Source organism: Neopsephotus bourkii, unplaced genomic scaffold (genome assembly GCF_033783945.1).
Source record: "Neopsephotus bourkii isolate Nb327-2 ecotype Australia unplaced genomic scaffold, CSIRO-AGI_Nbou_v1 NB_591, whole genome shotgun sequence".
Lineage (NCBI taxonomy): Eukaryota > Metazoa > Chordata > Aves > Psittaciformes > Psittacidae > Neopsephotus > Neopsephotus bourkii.
In genome coordinates this window covers 261,957-289,471 of record NW_026901092.1, presented here as the reverse complement: position 1 = coordinate 289,471, position 27,515 = coordinate 261,957, and the positions used below count along the sequence as shown (strand labels likewise).

At 39.3% G+C, this 27,515-nt stretch overlaps 1 protein-coding gene across 1 annotated transcript in view; it reads left to right on the top strand.

Annotated features, from left to right (window-relative positions):
• TMEFF1 (transmembrane protein with EGF like and two follistatin like domains 1) overlaps window positions 1-27,515 on the top strand; it is a 120,906-nt gene that overhangs the window by 52,239 nt on the left and 41,152 nt on the right. Inside the window, exons 2-3 of the mRNA XM_061351448.1 lie at window positions 18,118-18,227; window positions 22,471-22,600. Of these exons, the coding sequence (XP_061207432.1) occupies window positions 18,118-18,227; window positions 22,471-22,600 (240 nt within the window). The remainder of the gene's footprint in view (window positions 1-18,117; window positions 18,228-22,470; window positions 22,601-27,515) is intronic.

Here is a 27,515-nt window from a genome sequence, read left to right as displayed (position 1 = left end):
GGGACCTGATCCTCTCTCCATCTTCACAATGATTTAGAAAATCTGTTTTTTATGGTTTCCTTATTGCTTCCATCAGATACACTGTTCCCATGTACAACGTATAGGAGGGATCTTTGCCCAAAGGATTTTGGATCTAAAATAATCTGAAATATAGCAACCAGGTATAAAAACAGTATTCATTTCCATTTCCTCTTTACATGACTTGTAGAAGACCATGGGGATTTTTGGAGGCTTAAATCATTTAACTTTTCACTGAGCCTACCAGGCAAAAGCACTCATGACAGCTTCTGCAGCCCTGGTTATCCAGAGTTTATGGCTTGTTAGAGAGTACTGAGAGACTCTTTTGCATCCTGTGCTCACATTTCCTTCTTAAGCAGTTGAGACATGTCTGGGGCACTCAGTTATATGCTGAAGTTGGAAAGTTTATAATAAGTGTAAATCCTGCTCACATATCAGAAAAATTGAGTGTTTCATTTTTGTCATAGGAAGTATTGATAGCTATGGAGTAGAAAGCTATTGCAAAAAGACATTCACATGATACATTAATAAAGTAGTTTAAATATAAATAATACAATAAAAAAGTTCTAGTACTGAGAATGCAACATATAAAGATGCTGTTAAAAAAATCAGAGCACAAGACCTTTAAGATCTTTTAAGAGAAATTATGGCATAAATGCCATAATCGTGAGGAAGGGGTGTAGGAAGTACAACATTCAGGTATTCTGAAAGAAAAAATACACCAACGACTGAAGCAATGTTTTCATACCTGTGTTTGTGCTATATTGTATGGGTCTCTGCTTTCAGAGACCATTAAAGTTAGATCTCAAATGAAGATATTGGGAGGAGGAAGGAAAAGGTTACATTTATTTTTAATGACTTATTTAAAGAATTGCTTGGACCATATATAATAGGTGAGAAAAAAGGCTCTAGAGTCAGAACTGGGGAATGTCACCATCTCACTGTTGTAACTTCTGCTGGATCTGGGCAAGAAAATTTGTTTTACTTTCTGTAATACATACCAATCTTATCAATGACAGCATAATTTTTACCCACTCATGTAGAAAATAAAAGTTCTTCTATTTGCAGTGTATGTTTCCAAAGACTGACCTGCTGACCCACCGTTGCTTATAAGTGTAAGGTTACATAAAGTAGATTTGTGTTGCATAATTGCATTTTCTTATATTTCTCTTTATGCTCTACCTTTGTTTATAAGGAGAATTAGTCCCATAGATGACTTAACGCTGTACAGCAGTTGTTGTAAGAACATCCTACAACAACCTATAATCCATTTTTAAACAGTATCTTATTTATTTCCTTAAAAATTGTTGTATTTACTTCTTTATACATTCTAATGTGGATGGTGCTTTCTGTAATACCCACGTAGATTCAGTTTCTTTAAAGATTTGGCCAATGTGTTCCAACCCAACTGTAAATTCCAGGTTGAATGCTGGCCCTAAGTTACCATGAAAATTAGAAAATGAGATGGCAAGTCTAAGAAGAGAAAGATTAGAACTGAGCAGAGAAAGAATAAAGTTGGGTTTGTTTACAGATAAATGGAATAAAATTTTACATTTTAAATCTGCCCACCATGGCAGATTTTAAATTGCTGAATTCTACATGATGCCTCTCAAAGATGAAATTTTCAGGCCATTTTGCTTATATTTTACATTTTAATGCTAGCACTGAATTATGGATCTTTTCAGTCAATTATGTAAGATCAAGGTTATTGATCAAGTTGCTATTTTGTCAAAGGCCTTTTTTTTTTCCTCTGTATATACAAAGTAGGGAACATGCACATAGCCTTACAATACAGTTGGAAACAGAGAGCGGAGTATAAGTACACTCTAAGGCTGATCACTAAATCTTCCAGTTGCATCACTTTAGAAGTCCTTTCCATTCACTGAAGGATGCTGTCCAGCTGAGCAATGCAGGATGACAGATTATTATTCTGTGGTGAGAAGGAAGAAAGTAATAGGCTAAGGAAAGAAAACATGTTTCTTTGGATCTCTCCTGTGCTTTGTGCTTTCTGAGCTAGTTAGAATTGGTGAAGTTTCCATGTTCCTTCTCCCTTGTGTTCTGAAGGAGTGATCCCAGGGCAGCTTCAGTTCATGTGCTGAGTATAGGAGCTGCTTATTGTTCTCAGTATAAAACCGTGGCTCAGGCATGTACAGCAAGGCAACCTTGGAAATCTGCAGCAGGGTTTTGCATAAGCATATCAGTAAGTGTCATATGATGGCGTTTGACACAAAGCATTTGTTTTTCACAGTAATGTGTTGGTTAATGGCTGTTTCAAAAATCCATGAACTGGGAGGAAAGGCATAGAGTTCTAAATGCACAAAAAAGTGTGAAATTGCATGGCACCAGCTAAAAGACATTAGAAAAGACTCATGCTGTTCTAAACAGTGAGTGTTTCTAGCCCACTCTTTTCTTCCAAACCTTCTAAAAGCACCCGGCTGTGAGCCCTTTCAATGAAAGTCTAAAGTCTAAATTTAAAATAAAGATGTTAAATTTATGTTTTGAAATCAATTTTTAAAAGATTACATGGCCACTAAGCAATGCTGAAAACTCTTATTATGTGGGGCAGCTGAGAGTAACTACTGAACCTCTCCCAAGAGTTTTAATTCCTATTTATTGTTAATGCCTGTCATCCTTGTTCCTGACTCTGCACTGCTCTTCATTATCTATTCTTTTTTGTACTTTATCCAACTGAATGGCTATTTACCTTGCTTTTGAAATTTGTGTTTATCTCTTGTAAAGTCCTGTGGACATCTCAGGTATTGCAGATTACATATTAATAATATCTTTTTAAGTCTTCCAGTGGCACAAAAGCAGATTTATGTGTTTGATATCTTAATGTTTCAGACACCCTCACGTAGACAGGACATTTTTCCATGCTCCCCAACAGTGGTCCCAGATCAGGTTTTGTGGAAGACCTGCACTTGGTGACAAAAAATTAACAGGAGTAGAAAGCTGATAAAGTGACTGATAATTACCTATCACTATCAGGTGTGATCTCTTTATAAAAGTTATGTACTAAAAACAAGACTTGGCCAAGTTTCCTTGCTATTTCTCTGTAGCAATCCTAAAAGGTCACTGCTATGGAAATGGGACTTCTCTGTCCCTAAAAACTCTGGTTTGTTTATATCAGTTTTCTTGATTTTTTAGTATTTTAAAGGTGTGTCAGCTATGTCTTCAGGTTGCAAAGAGCATTCTGGAAAAGAAAGTATTCCACACAGTGAATACTGCAAATGTCTTCATTCTGTGCAAAAGGGACGAAGGTAGGGTGCAGACTTGGTGTTTGGGATTTAAATGCTTTTAGAGTGTCTCTGGCAGCATTTCAGATTGGAGAAGGGAGCTCTTTCAGCCTGGGGTCCTTTGAGCCAGTCTGCTTTAAAGGTGTGCATTTAATGGACCCAGAGGCGCCAGGCGTATTTCTCAGTGTTGTGCAGCCAGAAGCAAAGACTTGGAAAGAAAGCGGTGGCGCATGGGCTGTGCAAATTTGCTGTAGAAATTCTGAGTCTTGGAGCCATCTGCAGGTCTTTCATCTGTTGTGAGAATCTGCAAAAGTTCTTTCTTTTTCATTTTTCATACTGGCAAGTGCAACTGACCTTTGAAGTAGCTACTGAGTCAATACATGGCTCTAGATGTATTCAGAGGCTTTGTTCTCGCCCCACCACTTAGTATAGCAAAAATAGAAACAAAGTGATCGTTTGAATAATGTCTGTGGGATTATAATGATACATACAATTAAAATTCAGTATCACTACATACACTTAAATTTCTTTTAGTTTTTATCTCCACTATTGATTAAATGAGCTACTGACGTGCGCATTTTTGTGGCAGGACCTGTGATGTTCATTTGTGTTCCAGTGCATTGTGTGTTTCCCCATCTATAAATGTATATTGTGATACCTTAGGTCCATTTTTATTTTTTACTGACATTCTTGTAGGCTATGATCTAGAGTTATATAGAAGCAGTATAGTCAATATTCATGTAAGTATTAATAAATTTTCCATGTATTTCCATATATTCCATGTATAAATGTATTTGTTGAGATATAAAACAATTTGATTTGATTATATGAGATAAACACCAAAAATATTATTTCCTATCTGAAGAGAGTCCTCCTATTCATTTTTTTTAATACATTTTAAAGAAGCTGCTAAAGAGTTTACCTTAACGTTTAAAGATATGCCAGCTATAACTGTTGATTGAAGAGCTAGTTAGGATGAAGGTGATAAAAAATGTTACGTTCTTCTTGTTGAATCTGTTTCAAGTAGCAAGTAAGTAAACCTAAACATATTTTATTACAGGGAGTATCTCACAGCAACTGGCAGCTGTTGCAAAGTACTACCCTGATTTGTCATAGGCTGAGTAATAACAGAGAATAGCACAATTTAAGAATTAATTCTTGATTCTTTTCCGTGTTTAAGACATTCCTGTGCTTATCAGCTGCAAATAAGAAAGCATCAGAAAGCATATGGCATCTGTTGCACACCACATCGTGCATTTCAGTACCAGGAAAATTAAAAAACCAAGGGAGGAGCCTGAATATGGAAACCTTTTTTTCCCACCTATAGCAGATGGTCAGATTTCTAATTTAAAATTTTCTTGGAGTTTTGGCATACTGCCATCTGTCTCCACAGCTGCGACAGTGCAATAACTCTGTCACCTCTCTTAGAAAATATTCCTTGAGAGTAAATTTAATGCCTAGCGAAGTGTTGGATTTACAGCTGCTGGGAGCAGAGTATAATATGTAAGAGATGGCCATGAGGCCCTGCTGATTTCCCTCACCTGGTTACGAGTCAGGTTGTGTTTATATGAAACTTTTGTGAACAGCATTAAGGAGTTGGAGGGGAGATGTCCCCGGCTATTTGTTTTCACAGGCCCTTCTGTAATCCTGTGTACAAAGAAGCAGTCAGCATTGGTGATGACCTTACACAAAGAGCTTACACACTGAGGTTATGGAAAGCATTCATAATCATTATCATTTCAAGAAAACTGTTTTCTGTAAGTTTTTCTTTGTCTCAGCTCCATCAGTCTATTAACATTGAAAATACAAGAGCAGACAGGCAGTTGTAATGTTAAATGCCTTGCCAAGTGTTTGACCCATCTATCTGCTTAGGTATTCGATTGGAGATGGTGGCCCACCTATGCAGAGCTGCCAAAATAGTTTTCAGAAGTACCACTGAATGAGTACCTGTAGCATGGGAAATGCTTTACTGATTTTCTCTAGTGAGGGAGGGTCAAATAGAAGAGAGGCCTGAGGCTCTACTAACTTGAATTAGATTTGAAATCCGTTCTGGGATGGAGAACTTCATATCCAGTGTCCACAATCTGAATCATCAAGTTTGATCTGCAGACTCTGTGTTTGCAGCAGCATGGAGGTTATGCATAAATGGAATTCACTTTCAGAAATTCATGTGTACGTTTGGTTGGCTCTTCCACCTTTGTAAACTTAGAAGTAAGATTTATGACAGGTTTACAGTTTCCAGATCTTATGAGGCTTTCAAAACCTTTGTTACTCTCATCACCTTCAGATTACAGGTGACTTGCTGGCATTTCTGGAAAACATCAGTTGGATATTCTGGATTCAGCAGGTTCATCCCCATGTTCAGATAGCCTTGAGCTGCTCTCTTAGCTGAGTCTTGAAGGTGTGTTTTCTCTTATGGTGTATACAAGGAATGGATCAGCTCCTGATAAACAATTGTGATTGAAAGAGAGGTGGGGAGATGAGGTGTTTCCATTAGAAAATGGGTTCTGGGTGCGCTGGGACAATGACTATGCTGTCAGAGGAAACCACACAGGCAGGAACTGCTCAACAGTGGGAGAAATTGCAGATGAGAGCTTCTCTTCCTTATACCCTCTTAAAGATGGTAAAAAAATGTTATCTGTGTTTGATTTGAGCTCAACTTTTCCTTCTGTTTGTCTTTTTTGACTCTGTCTCACTATTCCTAATGCAAAACACACCCCAAAATCATGTTCAGGCTCCTCCATCTTCCCATGGCTCAAAAGCCAATCTCATACAACATTGTGTTTCTGAATAAATAAGAGTTTTTCTCAGTGGAGCTATGAGACACGTTTCTGGGTTTGCATGGTGGTGTCTGCATTAAGCTCTATCACAGCAGCACAGTTTGAATTCTGAGCAGTGATTATTGGCTATTTGAAGACAGCAAATGAGTCCTACAAGCTGCATTAATATATCAACATAGCTCTTTAGTTAGCATTAGTAGCCTGCAGGAATTAGTATTCATTTTTCTCTCTTTTTAAAGTGACCAACATGTACTCCCTAAATCTTTTGTATTTGCTCTGTTTTTGGTGATTATAATGATTTTTCTAGGTGTGGTATTGAAGATATTTCTGTTAAAAGGAAGGTGATGAGAGGAAAGATAACCTTGCAGCAAAATAATGGGACAGGGACAAGTTCTGCTGTGGCATTTTGCCTTGGCCTCGTGTTGTATCCTTGGATAAATCATTTCTACATACTTTTCTTCCTCATCCACTGAAATGGACATGATAATACCTAATTTTTATCACAGTTGGTATGACTTCTCTGCTTATGCTGTAAATAATGGACTGGCTTTCATCTGTGTCTTTCAGAAGGGGGATTTGATCTTTACTACAGCCTCTAGGTATTACAATATTTCACATAGCTGTAATGATAATGGAAGATATGAGTAATGTTTAAAATCTGTGCTATTTAGAGGACACATTTTAGCTTTCTGCTATCAAATAATCTTGCAGACAGCAGCATTTTCCCCTTGGAGAATGAACAATTAAGAGGAGATTAATACACTATCTGACAACTTTTTGTCAGATATTTTCTGATGCTTTTAAGGAAAAGTTTCAAATCTGAGGAATAAAAGGTACCTTAAAATATTTCTCTACACTGTAATTCTACACGTTTGTCTCCAATCAATGGAAGGCTGTCAACTTAATTATTATTTGCATAAAAATCAAGTCCTCAAAAAATTGCTTGTGTCCTTGATCCTAAAAGCACTTAAAGGCATTCTTAATCTTACACATGATCTGTTCAATTTGGTTTATTTGATCTCACAGATGCTCAAGGTTAAGTCTCTGCCCAAGCATTTATAGGATCGGAGCCTCAGATTATGTATGAATGGCAAAACACCATTTCAAATACAGTTGCTCCTCGCTGAAAGCCATTTTGTAGAAAATATTAGTTTTCTAGAAAATTCACCAAAAGCAGCCTGCTTTTCTTGGTTTTGTAGCTGAGCAATGAAAGGAACTTTGCATTCCAAATAGTTTTCTTTTTCTTCCGTACTTTTAAGTCTAACGGAAAAATGTTGGGGTAAATAGTAAAGTTGAAGGGGAGCCACAAAAGAGCCAACACTGAGCACAGAAAATATTATTGTTGAAAATGCTAAGTTTGGGATGCAAGTATATATTTTTATTTTTCATTTTTTAAATATTTATGCTTTTTTTTCCAATGAAGCATTACATTTTTGCTGATCATTTATAATCTGTGTAATATACAGAGTGTGTGTAATAACCTGAGTTGTGCTGTATAATCTGTGTAGGTATTATGTTAGTTTATTCCCAAAGGTCTGTGAAAACCTAGCATTTTCTCCTGTGTTTTCCCTGATCCTTGGGAGACTTTTTTATAAAAAAAATAATCCTTTTTTAATTTATTTTAAAACATTTGAAACAAGTCAGAAGAAAATGGCTCCCAGAAGGGCAACCCAACTCTGTGTATTAGTTGATAACCTGAGAAGCTGTTCCATATCTATGAACACAGTTGCCTGCGGAGCTTTAAAGAATCAAGACTCAGCTGCACTTTAAATATCTCTCTGACACTGAAATCACAAGAATAAGGGAAAGGGAAAGTGGTGAGGTTAATGTAGCATTTGTAGTTGGCTTTGATTTCGCAGTCCCCCCCAAATGTCTTTTAAATGAAGTAAAACAAACAGCAAGAACCCAAAAAACTTTTGTAACCTTCCTTTGAGGAAAGTGTAAATCCAAGTACAGAGCCTGAGTTTCTCTTCATGTTAGGACTCAGAGTGCTGAGGTCACGCATGTGTTGACCTGACCTTAAGACTAGAGAAAACATACAGGCTTTGTGGTAAATGGACATAGTTCTGATGTGATTATGCTTTTGCTGACTTCATCTCTTGTTTTAACAATGACAAAAAACCTCATGACTGGGGCATTTTGCTGCTTCCCTCACTACTCCTCACAGAGGTGAATGCTCCTTTTTCTGACCACAGAACAGAGGTCTGAATACAGTGGTCAGGGAGGAGAGATGACTGAATGGTTATAGAAAAGCCTCATTGCCTCAGGGTGCTGTTCACATCAGGGCTTCTTTCCCTTCTGCTGTAGGAGAGGTAATGAACAGACAATAGAAGGAGCTGGGCTTTTAGCACCACAAAGAGATAGATCTATTAGCCCACCCGTAGATAGATCTACCTGTAACCAAATACTGTAATTCTGGAGCCTGGATAAAGCATGGAACCTCTTTTCCAGTAATCTGGCAAGCTGGTCCATAGACTAAAGCAATGCCTTCGGGTTTTCTGAAAGGAATGGGATTGGAATTTGACCATTATTATTTTACCATTTAGAATCAACTTGAGTTATGCGTGTCACCTACAGATCAAAGAAGAAATTCCCTGCAATGTTTATGGAAGCGAATTAGTTGCTTCAGTGTTGGTTTTTACCATCATTTTACTTCGCTTCCACCTTCAGGTTCCTCAGAAGTACAAATGTGAGCTCTTTTCTTTTGGAGTGTTTGAAGAGCTTGTCATTCCTCCACAGGCTTAGGGAAATTATTATCAGATTTATTGTATGAACAGAAATAAACAGTTCACCTTGGTTTGTAATTGGCATACAAAAGATTTCTTCAGGATAAAGATTCATTAGCCCAAGCTATAGCTTCCATGGGAGCAGAATGCTTGCCTGCTTTGTTCTTACACAGGCAATGATGCTAGAAAACAAGTGAAACTCCCCGTTTTGGGGGCAGGGGACAGGAGAGGTATAACACCCTTAGCAAGTCACTTAGAAACGTTTTGGATATATGACCATCTACTCTGCAGACTGAGAGACAGAGCAAGTAGGCCTTAAGGGAAGAAGGACAAATAATATTTTCCCATTGACTGTAATGGCACATACCACACAACTGTCAGGAATTAACAGTATAATTTATGCAAAGGCGAAACTGTATAGAAGTCCCACTATGGACTCTTGGGCTGACAAAGTATAAGCACTATTTTTAAAGTTATCCTACCTGAATGCATCCATTTGTATAGGCATAAGTATTCAGCAGCAGCAGTTATCCAGTGTCCTAAAAGATCTGTGCATTTGGAAGCATTTAAATAATCCAAGTCTAAATTCCCAGGTCTCAATATGCAAAGACCATAACAGTGCCATGAGTGGAAAACGACAAATGACCACTTATTTGCATGTGTTTGTGAAAGGAAACCACATTGCATGTCTGATTTCACACCTGAACCTTGTCCTGATGTACACACCCTCAACTCCTTCAGTTAGTATAATGTTAGACTCCTCTTCCAAGCAGCCCCTGATTTTTTCATGAATTTATAGGAAGCTCATTGTCCCAGGCATCTACAGCTTTCAGATTTGGCTGGAATTGCCCAGTGAGTGCAAAAGCTATTGGAAGAAACCAATGGAGACACATTTAGAGAGTTGCTGCTCTTGCATAGCCTTGGTTTCCTTAGGAACTAAAGATTGATAATACATGTTGTAATCAATCTTGCTAAGAATGTGCTATATGAGTCTGTTTCTTTTCTAATATTTTATTTTAATTTTATGTAAAAATATGCAGTGACATACTAACTTCCTTACAACAGCCTTGCATAATCACATTCAGTAGTTTTTTTTGTCATGAGACAGATTCTGCTTTGGAAACAAGTTTTGAAGTCAGTGTCCTGGGTTGCTGCTAGAAGAGCACACCAGATCTGTGTCCTGAGGACCAGATTGCTGTACCCCATAACCTTGATAAAAAAGTGTTTGTGTGAGAGAAAATCATTTCAAGTTCTCACTGTATCTTTCCCCATCTCCAACCAATTGCACAGGTAGTCAGTTTGTACCATTTGCTGAAATATTCACCTACAGATTATATATAATTTCTGAAATATTGTCAAAGCTTTTAGTATAACAAAAAAGTGCCTCAACTTTCTCCACAAATACTTTTTTAGTTTTTGTGATGGAAACAGAAATGCACCATAGAATGAATCCAATATTTTGACAGAGCTGTCATCCAAACACTCATCACTATGACACTTCCCTTACTTTTTTCACACTGAATAGAGTTAGTCTGAGACACACTGATAATGTGAATAACTGCAGTGTGGGAGACTTTCAGGTTCAAAGCCAATCTTGTTACCTTGCTGTGTGAGTGCTATTTGTTAAAATTTGCTGTGGTTTCCTATTGTGTGCAAGAATACTAATTACTTTAGCAGCACGCCTGCATTCTGGTTTTCTCTGTTTTAAAAGGAGACTATAGTGACTAGAAATGTAAAAGTATAATCATCCTAGGTAAATTGGACGGCACTTAAGCAATCAAATGTTAACGCAGTCTTGTAAAAGTAGTTTTAAGGAAATATTTCAGGCTTTATTCTCTCACATAGCATTCTCAAGAGCCAAAGAACAGCTTTCTTTTTCTGCACAGTTGAGTCCTAAACATGGCATTAAGACACAACAAAACACGTTTTTACTGGCCCTTTAAAATACTGTTTACAATTGTTTTGAAAACAGCAGATTTGCCACCAGTTACCCAAGGCATCCATTAACTGACCTGTTAAAAACAATGTCTGGGACTATCTTAATTCCATTGGACTACAGGTGTCTGTGTAGTTTTAGAGTTATTTGTTGGGGTTTTTCTTTTTTTTTATGTTTTTCATATAACCTCTAGACGTTCCAATGAATTATTTTCTTCTAAATGCAACTGTGAAAGAAAATGATATCATTTCACAGAAAAGGCATTTAAATGAGTTTTAACTGGTCCCATTATTTAAACTTAATTTCTTTTAGATCGTCTGATGTTATGTATTTTCATTTACTTCTTTTTCTCTGACTTTTTTTAAACAGCTTTTTTCCTCATTCTCTTTTCATTCTCCACAATCTTAATTTCTTATAGGTTAGTTCTTGCCAAAAAATCACCTCAAATCAGTGACAACAGCCATCTTCAAAGGGGCTGTGCGGTGTCTGAATGGAATCCTCCTTACCCCCAAATTACTTCCCAATAGTTTGTCTTGTTGTCTGTTTTCTTTCCTGAAAAATATACATTTTCCTATGAACAAGATAGTAAGATCCATTCTGTCTTGCTTTGACTCATCTGACACAAGCAAGTGTTATTTATTTGGACAAGTAATTACTAATTTTGTCTGAGGGGCTTATCTGCTCTCTTTTTCCTTCTCCAAAACCTCAGAAAATTTCTGAGCAGAAATTCAACACACATAAGCTCCGCAGTGCAAATTATCATGACTTTTGTAATCCGTAACTGCTGAAACAGATGGGGACAGTGAAGTTATATGGATAACCTAATGTAGAGATCCCTTATTAATTGCCAAGTAAGTAATATTTTCAGGTTTTGTCAATGTCGTCCTTGTTTTGGAAGGTTGTGGTTCTGAAGGCACCATGTTTTAGGACACAGAATCATAGAATAGTTGGAGTTGGAAAGGAACCTTAAAATCACCTGGTCCCAACACCCAAACATCCTTTGTGCTCTAACTGATGAAGCGAGGAACAGCACTCACTCCTTTGGTTGCAGTGCTAAAGCCAGGATTCCCCCTTGACCCAAGGGACTGGTAGCAGTGGCCACTTAATCACTTTCTGCTAGGAAGGGTTATATTTCAGTGAAACACTTTATGAACAGCCGATGAAGAAAAAGGAGGAGTAAATGCTAGGTGTTTTATTTAAATGGCATCAGGGGCAGGTGTCAAAGAAGTCAGTGGAAAGCCTGGTGGGTTCCTTTCCTTCAGAACTCTTTGCATACATGTGCACATCTGAGCAGTACCTGCTGGCTTGTTTTAAAATAAACCATCTTCACCACACAGGCACAAAGCAGGTGGAACTTTCAGTACTTGGCACACAGTACCTCACCTTCAGTACTTGGCATACGTTCAGTGCATTTGGCTCCCAGTGTTGCTTTTTGCTACAGAAACAGAGCACAGAAATTACAGTAAGAGATGTAGCTTTGCACTGGTGGACTGATGCTGGTGGAAGATGAAAATCTCCTGTTGTGTCCACCATACAAACAATTTTTGCTTCCCATATCCTGCAAAGAACTGAGACTTGTGTATGTCCTTGAGTCTGTGCCTCTGTTTCACATTTCTACTGTATGAGCCAGAAGACCAACATACGGTTTCACTGCCTTGGAAGAAGCCACAAAGTCTCTGGAAAAAAAAGCTATTCTTAGCTAATCTCACTGTTGGGGTAGCATAATCCCAGCAAGGGGTACACTGCTTTTCAGAATCTGATGAGGCATAGTCCTTGCTTCTCTGCAGCTTTGCAAATAGACCCACTTACTTCAAAGGTTAATTTTCCTTTGCACTTCTTAATTCAGTCTTCAAAGCAGAAACATGTTTCTTGAATGTTGCTCCGACATTTTGAAGAGGGCAGAGAAAGGGTATCAGCTGTAATGAAAGCTAAGGAGGGAAACTGATATAGCAGTTGTAGCAGGAACGTACGTTGAAGACCTGCAATAAAATAAATAAAACCAAGTTCTGTTGTACATGGCTCTAACTTACATTCTATCTATGAGATCTGCACCCAGTGGATGAAATAGGGAGTAATTTATGCTGCTGCATTTCAAACATGTTTTGACAGTGTCAGAATGAGATGACATATGGGAACTCCCAAAATTATGCCTCCTGTCCACCTGTGTGTAACAGCTCTGTAAGCATTTGTATGACTTACTGCAGGAATGGCTGTACTGGGTGCACTTTGAAAGACTAATGAGATAGGGTTGAGCTTGTAGATTAAGACACCTAGATGTAAATGTTGATGTATAGGTGTGTACATGTGACCTATGTGTCTGAATCAATATCAAAGCCACTGTGGGCAATGGAAATCTAAAGTGACTTAAGCTAGTACCAGTTGGGATCCTTGTATATCTGCATGGGACTTGGTAAAGTCACCAGGAGAGCTGTGCTGTTTTGTTCTGAGCTGCGATCTGGAGGTGAGCAGATTTAGAATCATAGAATCATAGAATAGTTAGGGTTGGAAAGGACCTTAAGATCATCAAGTTCCAACCCCCCTGCCATGGGCAGGGACACCTCACTGTAAACCATGTCACCCAAGGCTCTGTACAACCTGGCCTTGAACACCGCCAGGGATGGAGCATTCACAACCTCCCTGGGCAACCTATTCCAGTGCCTCACCACCCTAACAGGAAAAAAATGTCCTCCTTATATCCAATCTAAACTTCCCCTGTTTCAGTTATAACCCATTACCCCTTGTCCTGTCACTACAGTCCCTAATGAAGAGTCCCTCCCCAGCCTCCCTATAGCCCCCCTTCAGATACTGGAAGGCTGCTATGAGGTCTCCACACAGCCCTCTCCAGGCTGAACAGCCCCAACTTTCTCAGCCGATCTTCATATGGGAGGTGCTCCAGTCCCCTGATCATCCTCATGGCCCTCCTCTGGACTTGTTCCAGCAGTTCCATGTCCATTTATCCCAGGGGCATCCAAAATGCCCCTAGGGAGAACCTTTCTAGCAGTGATTTTCTTTACCTGTGAGGCCACTCAACTCACCTTTATGGTTCAAGTGGGCAGGCTGTACTTTAAAACAGCTGGGTCATAGGCTGGCTATCATCCTGCAGTCTCTGGGTATCATTATCTTTGACATGGGGCAAAGGGTGTGACTGACAGGTGATGTTTTATTCAAGAGTTAGATTTAAGGCAGAGTTATTACTGTACATGTCATGTGAGCACCTCAGCTTCATAATCCCTAAGGGAACAATTTTTATTAAAGGGTTTTTTTTCCTCATTAAGTTCTTTAATAATTTCGTAATAATTTGCCAAAACCAGCAAAGCCAGTGATTCACCAAAGCCAGTCCGGAGTCATAAGGCTGATTCCCAAAATCATATAGGTTAATGGCTTTCTGCTCATTAGATTTTTACTCTCTTCTGTGGTCCTGAGAACTCACCCAGTCTTAATGCCACTATTTCCAGTATATTCTGTGGGCTCTAACATACCCGCACAGAACACAATTTCTCTTCTGGCCCCTTTCCCAAGCCAGTGTTAGCCCACTTCAGCTGTTCTTACAATTCTCGGAGTACTTTTAGCCTCTAGAGTACAGACCCTTTATGAAATTTCCCAGGTCTGTATGTGTGTCTGTATGTGACCTCCATGAGAGGTTATGCAGCCTAATTTGAAGCTTGAATTCACAAAACCCAAAGTGTTTGGAGGACAGAAAACCAGCAGTGAGGTGCCCCACACTTTTTCAAGAGGAAAAGGTGATGAGGGGTGCTGCATCTTCCCTGGTTGTGGTCTTACCCACAGGAAAGAGGCAGGCAGGCAGAGTGTTTTTCCCAGACACAGATGAAATATTCAAGAGGGGCAAAGCTGGCAGCACTGCTACTAAACCTACCCGCTCAATTCCACATGGGAAAGGTAGTTTTTGATTCCTTATATCCATCCATCCATCATTACTATGTACTATTGCCAAACCCAGGAAAAACATGAATTTTGAAAAAACAAATTGCTTACAAAGTTACCAGGTTCGCCCATCTTAGATTTTATTTTATTCTCCAGGTATCCAGATGGAAGCAACACGTTTGATGTACTTAAACCTACAAATTTGATTTCATTTTCAGGTTCAGCATTTAGACACATGTAATTTAGCTTGTAACAAGAGGTTCATGCCTCAGAGCAATGAATTTTCAGGTCACAGGCAAAAAGCCAATCTCCAGCTACTTGTATCGAGCTGTACTTCAAAGTCTCTGAAAGGATTTAAAATGAAGAAAGTTTTTCCACATTTTTAGTGATGAATCAAATTATCAGAAGGTGAATTAATTTCAAAAGAGGAAAAAAGAATTCCAAAAGACCTTGATGTGGGTCTTTCTTTGCATCCAGATTCCTGCAAGGTGCTCTGTGCTGGTCAGCCCTCACACAACCAGGAAGTGTATTGGCTGAACAGATAGTAGCAAATCATTTTTAATACCTCATTTCAGGTCTTAGGAGATTAATTTTATCATAAATTTGGAAGCCTGATTTAATTGCACTAATTATATTTTCTCCTGGGAGTTGATGGATTACTACTTACCATTTTCTCGCTGTAAGGTAATGAATCGCACTGAGGCTTTCTCTTACTCATACCTGCTGAAAGTCTGGGAAATGAGTTGTGATAGGCATTAAAGAAACATGTAAGAAATTGCCCTAAATCATTTGCTACATGTTCTTACTCCTTTCATAGGTCTGTTCTCACGTGTGCTGATAATGATTCCGTTCTTCTGGAAATAATTGCAGAAATAATTTTCTCTCTATGGGGAATCCACTGAAGAGAGAGCATCTCGCAGACATGCTGTCTTTGTGGTTCCTCTTCACATCTATTATCATCCATCTTCATCTATTCATTTTTGAACCAAATGCCATAGATGTGGAAGTCATTATGGCCACCACAACCCCTCATACTTGTGATTCCATCAATGTAATCATGTGCATGTCAGGGGCTTGGTTTCACAGCTGCTGAAATTTGCTACAGAATGGAAGTGGGGATTAGGTGACATCCTGTCATAGAATAAAGTTCATCAGTCGCGTTCAAGTGCCAGTCACCAGGGTATCTTGTCTTTTGTACAGCTTTGAAAATCACGTTGGCTTCTGCTTTCTGAATGATCTTTCCCTGATTAGCATTCATCTTGTGCAAAAAAGCTTATAATAAGTATTTATCATTTATGTGCCAAGAAAAACAATCCACTCCTAAAACTGAGTAACCATTAAAGTGGTGTGCTTTCTATCATCTTAATTCCTCTTGTGCATTTCTTTTCTTTTAAATGAAGTTTTGGTTTCTTGGGGCAAGAGGGATCACAAGGTCTGATTCCCCACACTTATCTTCATATCTCCTGTTATAGCTTTGCTCTGAAAACTTTCCCTTTCCTACTGGCGTTTGCAGTCAGAACAGTAGGTAAGTTAAGAACAAGCACATCTCTGGTTCAGCCTTGATGCTGAGCTGCTATCTGGGCTTTGTTTCTCACTTTCCCCTGCATCCTTCCCCTCCCATGCAGAAAAGTAAGGTCCCTTGCTCTGGTGAAGAGGCTCCTTCCTGGATGGTGCTCTTCAAACTGGGGGACACAGAGGTAGGGGGAAGTCAGTGTAACACTGCTTGGGCAGCTGGACATTGTGTGGACCGTCAGGATTTCAAGCATGAGTTGTGGCTGCCAGGGGGTTTCTTCTGCTGACTGGGGGTGGGGTAGGGTAGGATGCTGAGTGCTGTGAGCTCTGCTGGGACCTTCCATCGCTTGAGCTTCCTGAGCTGAAGAAAACAGAATTTTGAAAGCTATTCACACTGTAATTTGTCTTGTCTGCTTACTCCCTTTCATAAATTGCTTTTTCTCAGATGCATTATCACCTAAAGGTGGATCCCCCTTTCAGCTATGACAATCATTTCTCCTTAATTAATCTTGAGAGTTTGTTCATTTTCATGGAACAGTTCTTCGCAAGAAGAAAGAAAGGCACATTTCCTTCAGGAGCAAGTTATGAACACACTAAATTGAAAAGCAGTGATGTTCTGTCACATTAACTTGGTCACTACAAAGCAGCAGTCACGCTTGATAAATGGTGACATTAAGAATAACATTAGAGAACACGTGCACAGGGTTGTGATGGCAACCAGGGTACCTAACTGCGTGGTGTTACACAGATTACCCTCCTCATTTATGCTTCAGGAATGATAAACATATAGGGAGAAAGAAGAAAATCAATATTTTCTTCATTTTTTCTCACAGTTGACAAAATATGGGGATTGTAACTGGACCTTTCTTCGAGCTTTAATTCTGTAACTTTAGTGCTATCAGAAAAAGAGAAACCACACTATATTAAATACAGAAGCATATGACACCTAGAAGAATTTATTGCAGAAATAATTATATAATTATATACTTATTTATATAAACTATGGTTGTGGGTATATAATGTTACATAAACCCACAGGAAGAGTTTTCTAGGGTGTCTGTCACTGACATACCCAAGTGCTAGCGCTGCTGTGTGCAGGAGGGTGACTGACTATTTAAGACTGTAAGTGGCAGTGAGCATTATTTTCTGCCTTTGACCTACCTTTCCCTGTTTCTGAATGGCTGGTATTCAGTGCTTCCTTTAAGCCAGTTTTCTGGATAGGGCTTGTTTATGAAAAGTCACAGACATTATTGTAAATCACGCCACTGTCAATGAATCTCTTTAGTGGGTCATATTGCTACAGAGTCTTGGAGGTTTCTGACTGGAGCTGAAGTGCAGACAGCTTTGAATGATGTCCTCTGATATCAGTGGAGCCTTAAACAATGGCAGGGGATTTTTCCAGAGCCCTTGGTGTGATTTTCACCTTTTTATTGCAATCGATAGTAACAGCACTGTTCCCACACAGCCCGGCAAGGTCATGTTTAGGCTAACACTGATAGCTTCCATTATCCCAGCAGTGCCTTCTTTTGATCTCTCTCTCCTATATATATTTCAAATCAAATAGTTATTTCAAAAGAATGTCTTTATACTGCTTTAAAACTGCCCTTGGCTGTGATGGCCAAAAGAGCTTGAAGCCTTGTAAGCAACCTTTGTGCTGGAGCCAGTGCCTATGCAGTTGATGTGTAGAGCCCCTTGGCTTCCCTCTTGCCGTTTACCTCTGCTGCATGATTACTGAGGCAGGAGATGCATTTGTGCTCTGTGTTTTTATGCAGCAGCTAAGGCAGAGGACTCTGGTTCATTTGTCTGGCTCTTACAATGCAAGCAAATTATAACAGTTTTAACATACTTTGGTTTATTGTTAGTCTGAAGGATAACAGTGTAGGCAAGGCCAGCTTTGGCATTTTTCCTTTAATTTCTGTATCGGGTAAGGCAGTGGTGGGGCTCAGTGGGTTTGAGGACAAGGGAGTACCATAATTACTGATCTTACCATTTCTCTTCTGTCTCCTTTTTCTATTTTTTTATTGCAGAGTTAAATGTAAGGGAATCTGATGTAAAAGTGTGTGATGAATCGTCATGTAAATATGGAGGAGTGTGCAAGGAAGAGGGCGACGGCTTGAAATGTGCGTGTCAGTTCCAGGTAAGGGCTGCTCACCTTTTTGTTTGCCGTTTTTGGCCAATCTTTTGGGTGTATTGAAGTATTTGGTAGAAACTTGATAGAAAAATTTGGAAAAAATTTGGTAGAAATTTGGTAAAAACTTTGCTCCTCAACAGGTTTATATAGTCTAACCATAAGCTCCCTTTCTAATGGCACTGACTGGGATGGTATATGACTGACTTTCACCAGGGTCTGTTAAGGGAGCAAGTGAAGAGTATAGTGTCATGTTATCTCCTGCATGGTTTCGGTAAGTCAGGCAGCAGCACAGGACAACATGAGGAAGAACAGAGGGCCACCATGTGCTGGGTGGTATGAGCAGAGATGGGAAGTGCCAGTTAACAACTGTCGCTGCCTCCTCACTTTGTCTCATCCTGCCCTAAGACCTGAGATAAGAGGGGAGGTGACCTGAGGCAGAGTGGCCAAGCATTGTCACACACACAAGATGGAGCTTTATAATTTAAATGCAGTACTTATTATGGATTACTTACTTTCAATACATAGTATGTGGAGGACTCTTCCTGCCCTGCTGGTGGCTAAATGTGGTATATAAGACCCAGGAAAATCTTAAGCACTTTGAAAATCAGATAATAACAGGAGCGCCAGTGATCATAAGGTTTATGAATGAAAACAGTGATTTAGTCCCACTCAGGAAAATAAAAAAGTGCAGAAATTTGATGAAAACATCCTCTGAACTTTTAAAACGTGGTAAACAGCAAGCTCAGTTTGCTTTGCTGGTTTCTGAGCCTCGAGTTTACAGTTTTTATGACTGTCATTGCAGTCCTTCCTCTCCACCTGCCCCCGCTTTTTACAGAAAAGAGAATATTTTCTTCTTTGAGGTTCTTTCTGTTTACAATGTATAGTCAGGACAAATGTGTCAAGTATTAGGAGACTCTTGGTAAAACTGGAAGAGGTGGCAGTGTTATCAGCCAACCCTGGCGTGGGCTATCGTTCAGTGTTTTAAAAATAATCGTGTGTTCTGTTTCCAATAAATAATAAATCAAGGGGAACCAGAATAGCAACAGTTCATGTGTGATCTTACACTGGTTTTGGGTTCCAGTGTTTCAGAGCTGGCTTTTGATGTTGTGTTGTTCAAGTGGGTACCTACGCTGGGGCATTCTGCAGCTTAGATCCCAGAACAATGAGATCTGACTGCATTTTAAAGGGAGAAAACATTCGTACAAGAGATTTATCCATCACCCTTCACTCTCCCTGTAATTTTTATTCATGAAAGATGATGAGACTAAAAGACAGTAATGATTAAAAAAACAAGAAACAGAAATGAAACCCTGGGCTAAGCAAAGGTTTCATTTATTTTCTGCAGGTGGTAAATTTTACAACTTCCTAATACTGAGGTCATGAAAATTCAGAAAGAACTAACCCATATGATAAGCTGATACTTTGTCTCGAAGAGCCAATTTTTAAAACCATTTATTTTTAGGCTACATATAAGTTTATTTGTGTTTCTTGGAAAATTTATCCGATACTCTTAGGAAAGTTTAAGGATGAGGAGAAGGTATGGTATTTTTCAGAAATTGTAGGTTAAATTCTTCCTATAAATCTCAACCTCAAATATTTGTCTGCAACTAGCAGCACCAAAATGTCCCAGGCAAGAAACACCCAGCCCAAACTGTTAGGTTCTCTATGTGTGAGACTATCTGATGGCTAGCTATTTATTTTTCTGACATTGCAATGCTTTGAAAAGGAATCAGACACATTTGTGTACAGTGGTTCACCTGAACATGTGGTGAAAGGAAGAGGTGGGGATATCAGCCTGCTGTCCCTGAAGTGTGTTTCCTATTCCTCACAAAATGCATATTGATTCCATCTTCTTTCCAGGCATCACCTCTCTTTCCTCTTCCTCCTTATCTGCTCCCACTTCTGGTCTGGCATAATTTCTCCACTGTTTGGTCTTCTAAATTAATGAGTGTTAGTTTTTCCTCCTAGGATCCCCCTTGAAGATGAGTGGCTGCCAAATTTCAGTGTTATCATTGGAACAGCTATAATGTTGTGTCAGCAAGAGCTCTGCAGGCCTCAACCTTTCTGAACACTGTGTAGGCTTTCTCTTGCCAAGTCATAAAGTCAGATACCAAAGTTTGACTCCCCAGAATCAGATTTACACATTAGACAGCAGGAGAAGTGCTGAAGGGTTCAGTTGTGCTCTGCTTGCAGTGACCTTGATGGTATCCTGACTTCCTTCAGGCCTGACTAGGAGGTGGGGGGTAACACACATTTACCAAGCTTTCGGAAAGATCTTTTGATGTAATTTGAATAATGTTCAATTAAAACCAGAATTAAAACTGATCAACACCTAGAGAGTGTGTTATGGACTGGTGGGTGAAGGTGAGGTGAGAAAGAGCTGGCATGGGGCTCTTTTGATCTCATTAAGAAAGGCTCAACAGCAAGTGGGTTAATAAGATAACTGCTTTAAGAAGACAGGATAGAGAAAGGAACATAGTGAGTAAACCTTACATCCCTTCAGATGCTGGGCACCCTGCAATCACGCAGCGCTGAAGGAGCTCGGATGGATTTTCCCATGGTACACTATGGAAAGCAGATCCCATCCATGAAGAGATGCTTTTCCTCTTGGTCATTCAAACTATTAGAGGATTTCCTCAGAAGAAAACAGCTGTACTCCTAAAGGATGTTTGCATGGGAACTTTTGGCTGTCCTGTACCAAATTGCTAAAGGCTTGTCAAACTGTAAAAAAAAGAATCACTTTGCCTCTCATTTTCTGTCTTCAGGACAGAAACCTGAAAATATAAAGCATCACACAGCAACTTTAAGATTGAATAAAGAATTATGTATCAGCAAGTACAGTGCCCTTCAAGAGTTGCCTGTTTAATTATTCCCTAGAAGTGACTGCTCAGAATGAGATGTGACAGGACTGATGGCTGTGGTTGAATGTTTGAGAGCTACTTACTATGGGAAAGTATTACAAAGCTGTTAGAAATAGTATTCAGACCTGGCAGCATGATTTATTTCTGTCCATGCATACTTAGTTCATTGTCAGTTGGTCATCTATAGCAGGATGACAAAGGAGGGAGGATAATTCCCTTCAAAATTATGTTTTAAAGACTGGGTATTTTGAGGCTTGTGTCTGCCAAAGCACAAAGAAACTGTTGTGGCAGAGACTGTCATTTAGAATTTGGAGAAGAAACTCGTGCCCTTCTGGGGGCAGTTTAACTTAACTAGTGTTGCTGTTCCTGTGTGAACTCTCACTGGTTGAATTGTACCAGTTTAATCAGACACTTTGTATGATTAAGAAATTTGGTGTCTAGTCTGTATATTTGCTCATTGCTTCTTGTTGCCTTGGGGCTTTGAAGATGGAAAAGATGTCTGGAATTACAGTTACCATTGCAGGCCCAAACAGGGCAATGTCTCTTTTTCTGTGCAGTGAAGTGGGGTTTGGAATTCCAGCTCAGTAGGGAGTGTTGCAGCACTCACAGGTGTTAGGCAGATTGGTGGCCTTACTGTGTTTCCCAGCATTTTAATGCACATTGTATGTGCAAGAGGTATATAATCCATCTTTCTTAGAATGCAAGAAAATATCAGAATACAGGCTGCTCCTACCAAAGCCATTTTGAATGATAAATGTTCTCTTCTTCCTTTCTTTTTATGAAATGTACCAGTGCTACTGACTTTGAGCTTGATTTTTTCAGTATAGTCATACAAAAGCATGATTATGATTGCTGACCAAGTAAAACAGACTCATGACACTCATTAAGTTAATGGGGATGGTGATTAATTTCCATCTCTCTTGAAAGATCATTCCGTGGCCAAAAAGATCAGCAGATCTCCCCTTAAGCACGGTTCACCTTAAATTTTCCTTTGCTCAGTTTCATCCCCTTGTGCCCAGTCATACATTCTTGTATTATCTTGAAGAAATTTTCTCTTTCCTCAGTGTTTATCCTTCAAATACTTCTGGATGCTTGTCATATTCCCTCTAGACAGTACTAAGTCCCACCATAGTTATTTTGTTCTTTTAATCTTTTCTACTGAATTCTTATGTTCAGCCCTTATGGAGTTGGACTATTATTTCAGTGATCCAAAAGGAATACAGTGATATTGAGAAACTAATGTCTTTCAAATCTTTCTTTAGTGAGCAGGGTTATAAGTTGCTGCTAGTAATTCATATTTACACAACTATCTTCCTGTATATTAATACGCAGTTGAGATTAATCTCATGATTTTTTATGACTTAGTTACTTTATAATTTCTTTTTCAGTGTCACACAAACTATATTCCTGTTTGTGGATCAAATGGAGACACTTACCAAAATCAGTGCTTCCTCAGGAGAGCTGCTTGCAAGCATCAAAAAGAGATAACAGTGGTATCAAGAGGACCTTGTTATTCTGGTATGTAAAACATCACTTTGTGTCACTAATGAACAAATTTGTATGGTTAGCTCTTTAGTTTTGCCCTTAATTCCAGAGATTTTAACATTCATGCTTTTCATAGAATGAAATAATGTGGAAATGTTCCTCTTTTTCTTTTCTTTTAGCAATCCTCTTTGGCAGTCGAATGTTTCTATAGAGAAGAAATCTGATATATCTTCTGATATGCTAACAGGTTAATAAACAAATAGTAAAAGTAGAAATACTTTATCTCAGAAAATAGTGAATGCCTCTGTTGTATGTGTAGAGGAGCCTTGATATTCATCAAAAGGCTTACAAATTTGGAGAAAACTCCAAATTAGTCATTTGTTTAGGACTCATTTTTGGGACACAGAGAATTAGTGTGACAATCAGCAAGTGGCACTGATAGTCCTGACTGCCACTTGACCTGTATCCAAGGCATCATCTTTGACTAGTTTCACTTTAGGTCATTACTCTGAAAGGATGTCTAACTGTTACAAATTCATTGTACCTCATATTTCTAATGGACTGGCATTTTCTGTCTTTCTACACACTTAAAACACAGATTTTCCACACACTTAAAATACATGGGACAAGTTTTCACTGTTTTGAATATTGCAACATGCACTTGGACACAGGAATATTAGCCACCAGATGTCTTCTGGACTTCTGGACAGATTCAAAGCTGTCAAGATGAGACACACAGCTAGCTTTCTCAGAATTAAATGACTCAACAGCATCAGCAATTGCATTCTTTGGTACATAAATAACACACACAAAAAAATAAATTGTGGGACATCCCTCATCTTTTGATACACAATAGTTACTTGGATTAACATAGGCAAGGTTACATCTATATGGCAGCCACAACCATGACCATGGGTCAGGTGCACACTCCTAGCTGGCTTTATGTTGGCTAGTCTAGATATTGATGATGATTTAGGAGTTTGGAGCTCACCAATAGCTACAATTCCTACATGGAAATGAGGGTAAGTATATGGGCAGTGTACCTAGGCCAAGTCCTTGCTGCTGCCACTCCCAGAGCTACCTCATTTAAATGCTACATGGCTCTTTTACACATGCTGCTCTAATGCCTTTGACTGCAGCACAGACCTATGCCGAGATTAGAAGTTGTTTACTAAGTTTCAAAACAATCCTAATACTGTTGGTCCTAATACTGAGTGAAACCTGTATTTTGTGCCCAGCTCAACCACATAGTTCCAGCATACCTAAGGCAAATGACTGAATCTACCTTCTTTCCCAGTCTCACACCTGTAAGTTATCTCTAGACACTGCAGAAATAGGACAAAAATGCATTGCAGTCTTGGAGCACTCACATATTCCTGTAACAATACCCAAGGGGTATGAAGGTTTGAACTGAGAGTATGTGTTTGTTGGGGTTTTTTATTTCATGCTGAAATTATTTTAAGAAACAGACTCACAGCTCAAAAGTTTCTTTTCCTCACTAAAACAAAATACTGGGATAATGTTTGGGGAACAACAAAAAAGTGTTATTTTTTTTTGCATGCATTCTACCCTACTAAGAAAAAGACTTTTTGCAATGAAAAATTAATTCTTCTCGGCCTCAGGTTGCTGGCAGCTAATTCCTAGGTTACTCAGCTAGGCTGGGATTTCTTTTTTAACCTTCCTCTCCTTTTCTTTAAGTCCTACATAAACCCAGGAAACAACACAATTTTTAGCACTTAGTGTAATAGATGAAGACATGTGCTGAGACACAGCTGACCAGCAAGCACTGAAAACATGTTTTTGAAACTGAGGGTGTGATTCAGACTGAAAACTGCATTTGCAGTGGTGCAACTTAAGGTGGTTCAGCAGAGCTGTACCAGAACAGTACCTGCTGCTCCCCAATTGTCTAGTGCGCTCTGTTTGGCCTAAGAATATTGGATGATAAAACTTGTCACCTGGAACCTCTTCCTGCCCCTCCTAGGGTCATGGTTCATTGAAGAGTCAATGTATTTGTATCCTTGATCTGTTACACATATAATAGAGAATCAAATGCTGAAATTAAAAAATCCTTTAAGACTCATTCATTTTCACTGAGCACTTCCAAATTTGCTATAAAAATCCTTTCTCTGGGAGCTAAATACAGATTTATTGGTTTCCTATCAGAGTTTCAGTTTTTCAAAGCAAAGCTTCATCCTGGTGATGTCTCACTCTGAGACAATAGGATGAAATTACCCCACAGTGTTGTAACAGCTATGTAATATTTGAAGCACATCGGACTTCTGAATCACATACAAGAGCGAAACACTTCCCATTTGCTGGAGGTTGATGCCTTCTGAAGCAGCAGCACTGGAACAGACTCAACTGATTTAGTCAGACCTATTTCTTGGCAGGTAACATTTTGATTAAATTTTTGTGCTCATGGGTGATTCAGCACCATATTTATATATTCATTTCTTTTGTCCAAGTGCTGTCAGAGTTGCAAGACCCTAAAATAGGCAAAGTTAAAAAAAGGCTCAACTACAGGTGCTTTAGGAATGAATAAAATGCAAGTTTTGACATTAAAAATGGTGTTTTGGAGAACTGTAGAAGAATGTATAGCTGAAATTTTCAGGACTGCATACTGGACTTAACATTGTCAAAACCCATTTTTCAATGAAGGGACATTGTGGGGTTCTTTTATCAAATATCAGCATTTACAGAGGTGTTACTATTCCTAATTATACCTGGCACAAGTTATGGATGATGAGGGTCTGTGGATTTTAGACAATGCATGTAGCCCCATGTTGCAATATACAAAGAAACATGGAAAATGAGTAAAAATGCAGCGTTAGAGAAACTGCATAAAGAAATCTTTGAGAAACGCTGGGTCAAATCAAACTACATACAATTTTGGTCTACAGCTAACCGGGCTTTTTGCATTCACAAAGGAATCATCCAGTCCATGACCACATGGAGACAAGGAGGTCTGCAAAACGAAGTCCTTGCTGGTAGTACTTCCCACCTTTTACAGCTTCTCCTCCTTGCTTTGTAGGATTATGTTGTGAACAAGATCAAAGCACTGTCCCAGCCTTTTCCTTTTTTATTTCTTACCCTTCTCAGTTCCCTGTTTGCAGTTCAGCCCACAACCAAATGCAGAGAAAGGACATGTAGCAGGGTAAGGGGTGATGGCAATATTCACATCAGCGCTTCTGCCAGACTCATAGCACCACTGGTCTTACTGATGATCTGATGACTTGGTTGGTTCACAAGGGGTGACATTACACTGAAATTTGTTCATGTCATACTATTCTCTACCGGAAGTTATCCTGAACTGGCTTGCTAAACAGACTTAAGAAACCAGGAAGAGAGTTCAGGCAGCGTGCTCAGAGCATTGAAGAGGAGTGTCACCAAGTTCCTTGCTTTCTTCTGCCTCCTTGTGTTGGTGAACTTACCATCTTTTATTAGTTTAAATAAAATTAAACTGATTTCATAAATAAGAAATAGACCTTTACAACTTATTCCTAAGAATATGTGTTCCTGTTAGCCCGCACACAGAGCCACGACTTTGACTGCTGCCAGGTTTATATTATATGCACATGAAAATGTAACCACACAATGATGTAGTACTTGATATATTGTACTTATAACTTCTCAGTATAGTCTGTATATTTGGAAGGCACAGTTCATTGCTTTCTGCTGGGATTTCTAAGGTAAAAACAAAAAAACAAGCTCTCTGCAGAACTAGAAACAAACAGGATATCTCCATTAGATTTAAGGAATTATTCTCTTAGGAGTGGCTCATGGAATGGTCTGCTTGCTTAAAATTTGTCACTGGGCTGTTTGTCCTCCTGTTTCTACTTAGCAGCTTGGAGCTGGGATTTTTTCTTGGGGAAAAGATGGGTTCAATTTTCATACTAGTTTGAGTTAAAAGCCATCCCTCCTGAATGAGAGCCTGCAGGCTCTTTTGGTTTTGGAGAGTGTGTCTTCTGCCTCGGCACCAGAGCAGCCCCACAGTACAGAAATGTCTCCTGTTCAGAAAGAACTGGGGGAAAAAAAAAAGAGATTGTGACTGTAGCCTGGTGCTTACAGCATTCAGATGCAGTGTCTGATCCAAGTGCTTCTTTACCCATTTTATTCAGAAACTCCTCCATGAATAAAAGCAGCTCGCAGCAGAAGCCTGTACGTTTGTGTATAAGCTTATTTTTATAAGTCTATTTGGAAAAGGGTGGCTTAAGTAAAGAGAGAGGTCAGTCATCTACTCTCTAATTACTGACCTGTGGCTAGGGGTGCTGTTATTCCTATCTAGCTTCCCCACTTGTTTGAGCATCATCTTGCCAGCTCTGGGTGCATGGAGACCACTTTTGGAAATCCTGAATTGGTGAAGGGCTGAAAAAGAGCAAGGCTGCTTCTCCAAGTAAGCCTGCAAAAATGCTGCTTTTTTAACCAGCAGCTGCTTGGGAAAACCTAGCCAAGGGTTAGGAAAAATCAGGAACACCAGCTTAGTTTAGCACAGTTACCTTGGAGACAGGAGTCCTAGCACAGATCCTAGCCTCAGAGGGGAGGCACAGGCTCCTAGTGAAAAGTTGAAAATGATTCAGTGTTACAGAGGGTCACACACTTCCTTATGGTTTCTTGAGACCTGAAAGCTCAGAGAAATGTAAATGGTTCTATTCTGTTACTGTGACATCCTGCCAAGTGGAGACAGAGTTACCTGTGGACTTCATCTATATCAAACCAATGACCTATAGGGACAGGTGGTCTGAGCATCAATCCCATCATCTACTTGGCTCTCTCGTTACAGCTTGTATTGTGTTTGTGATGGTACCTTCCTTGCACCTCATGCATGCACACATACACACCTCATGGTATAACTGGAGCCCCTCATGGTGGAGCTGAGCGACATTTCTCACCTTGGGGTTGAATGCACAGGGGAAAGCAGTCAGAGTGAGAACTGGAAATAAAAACATGG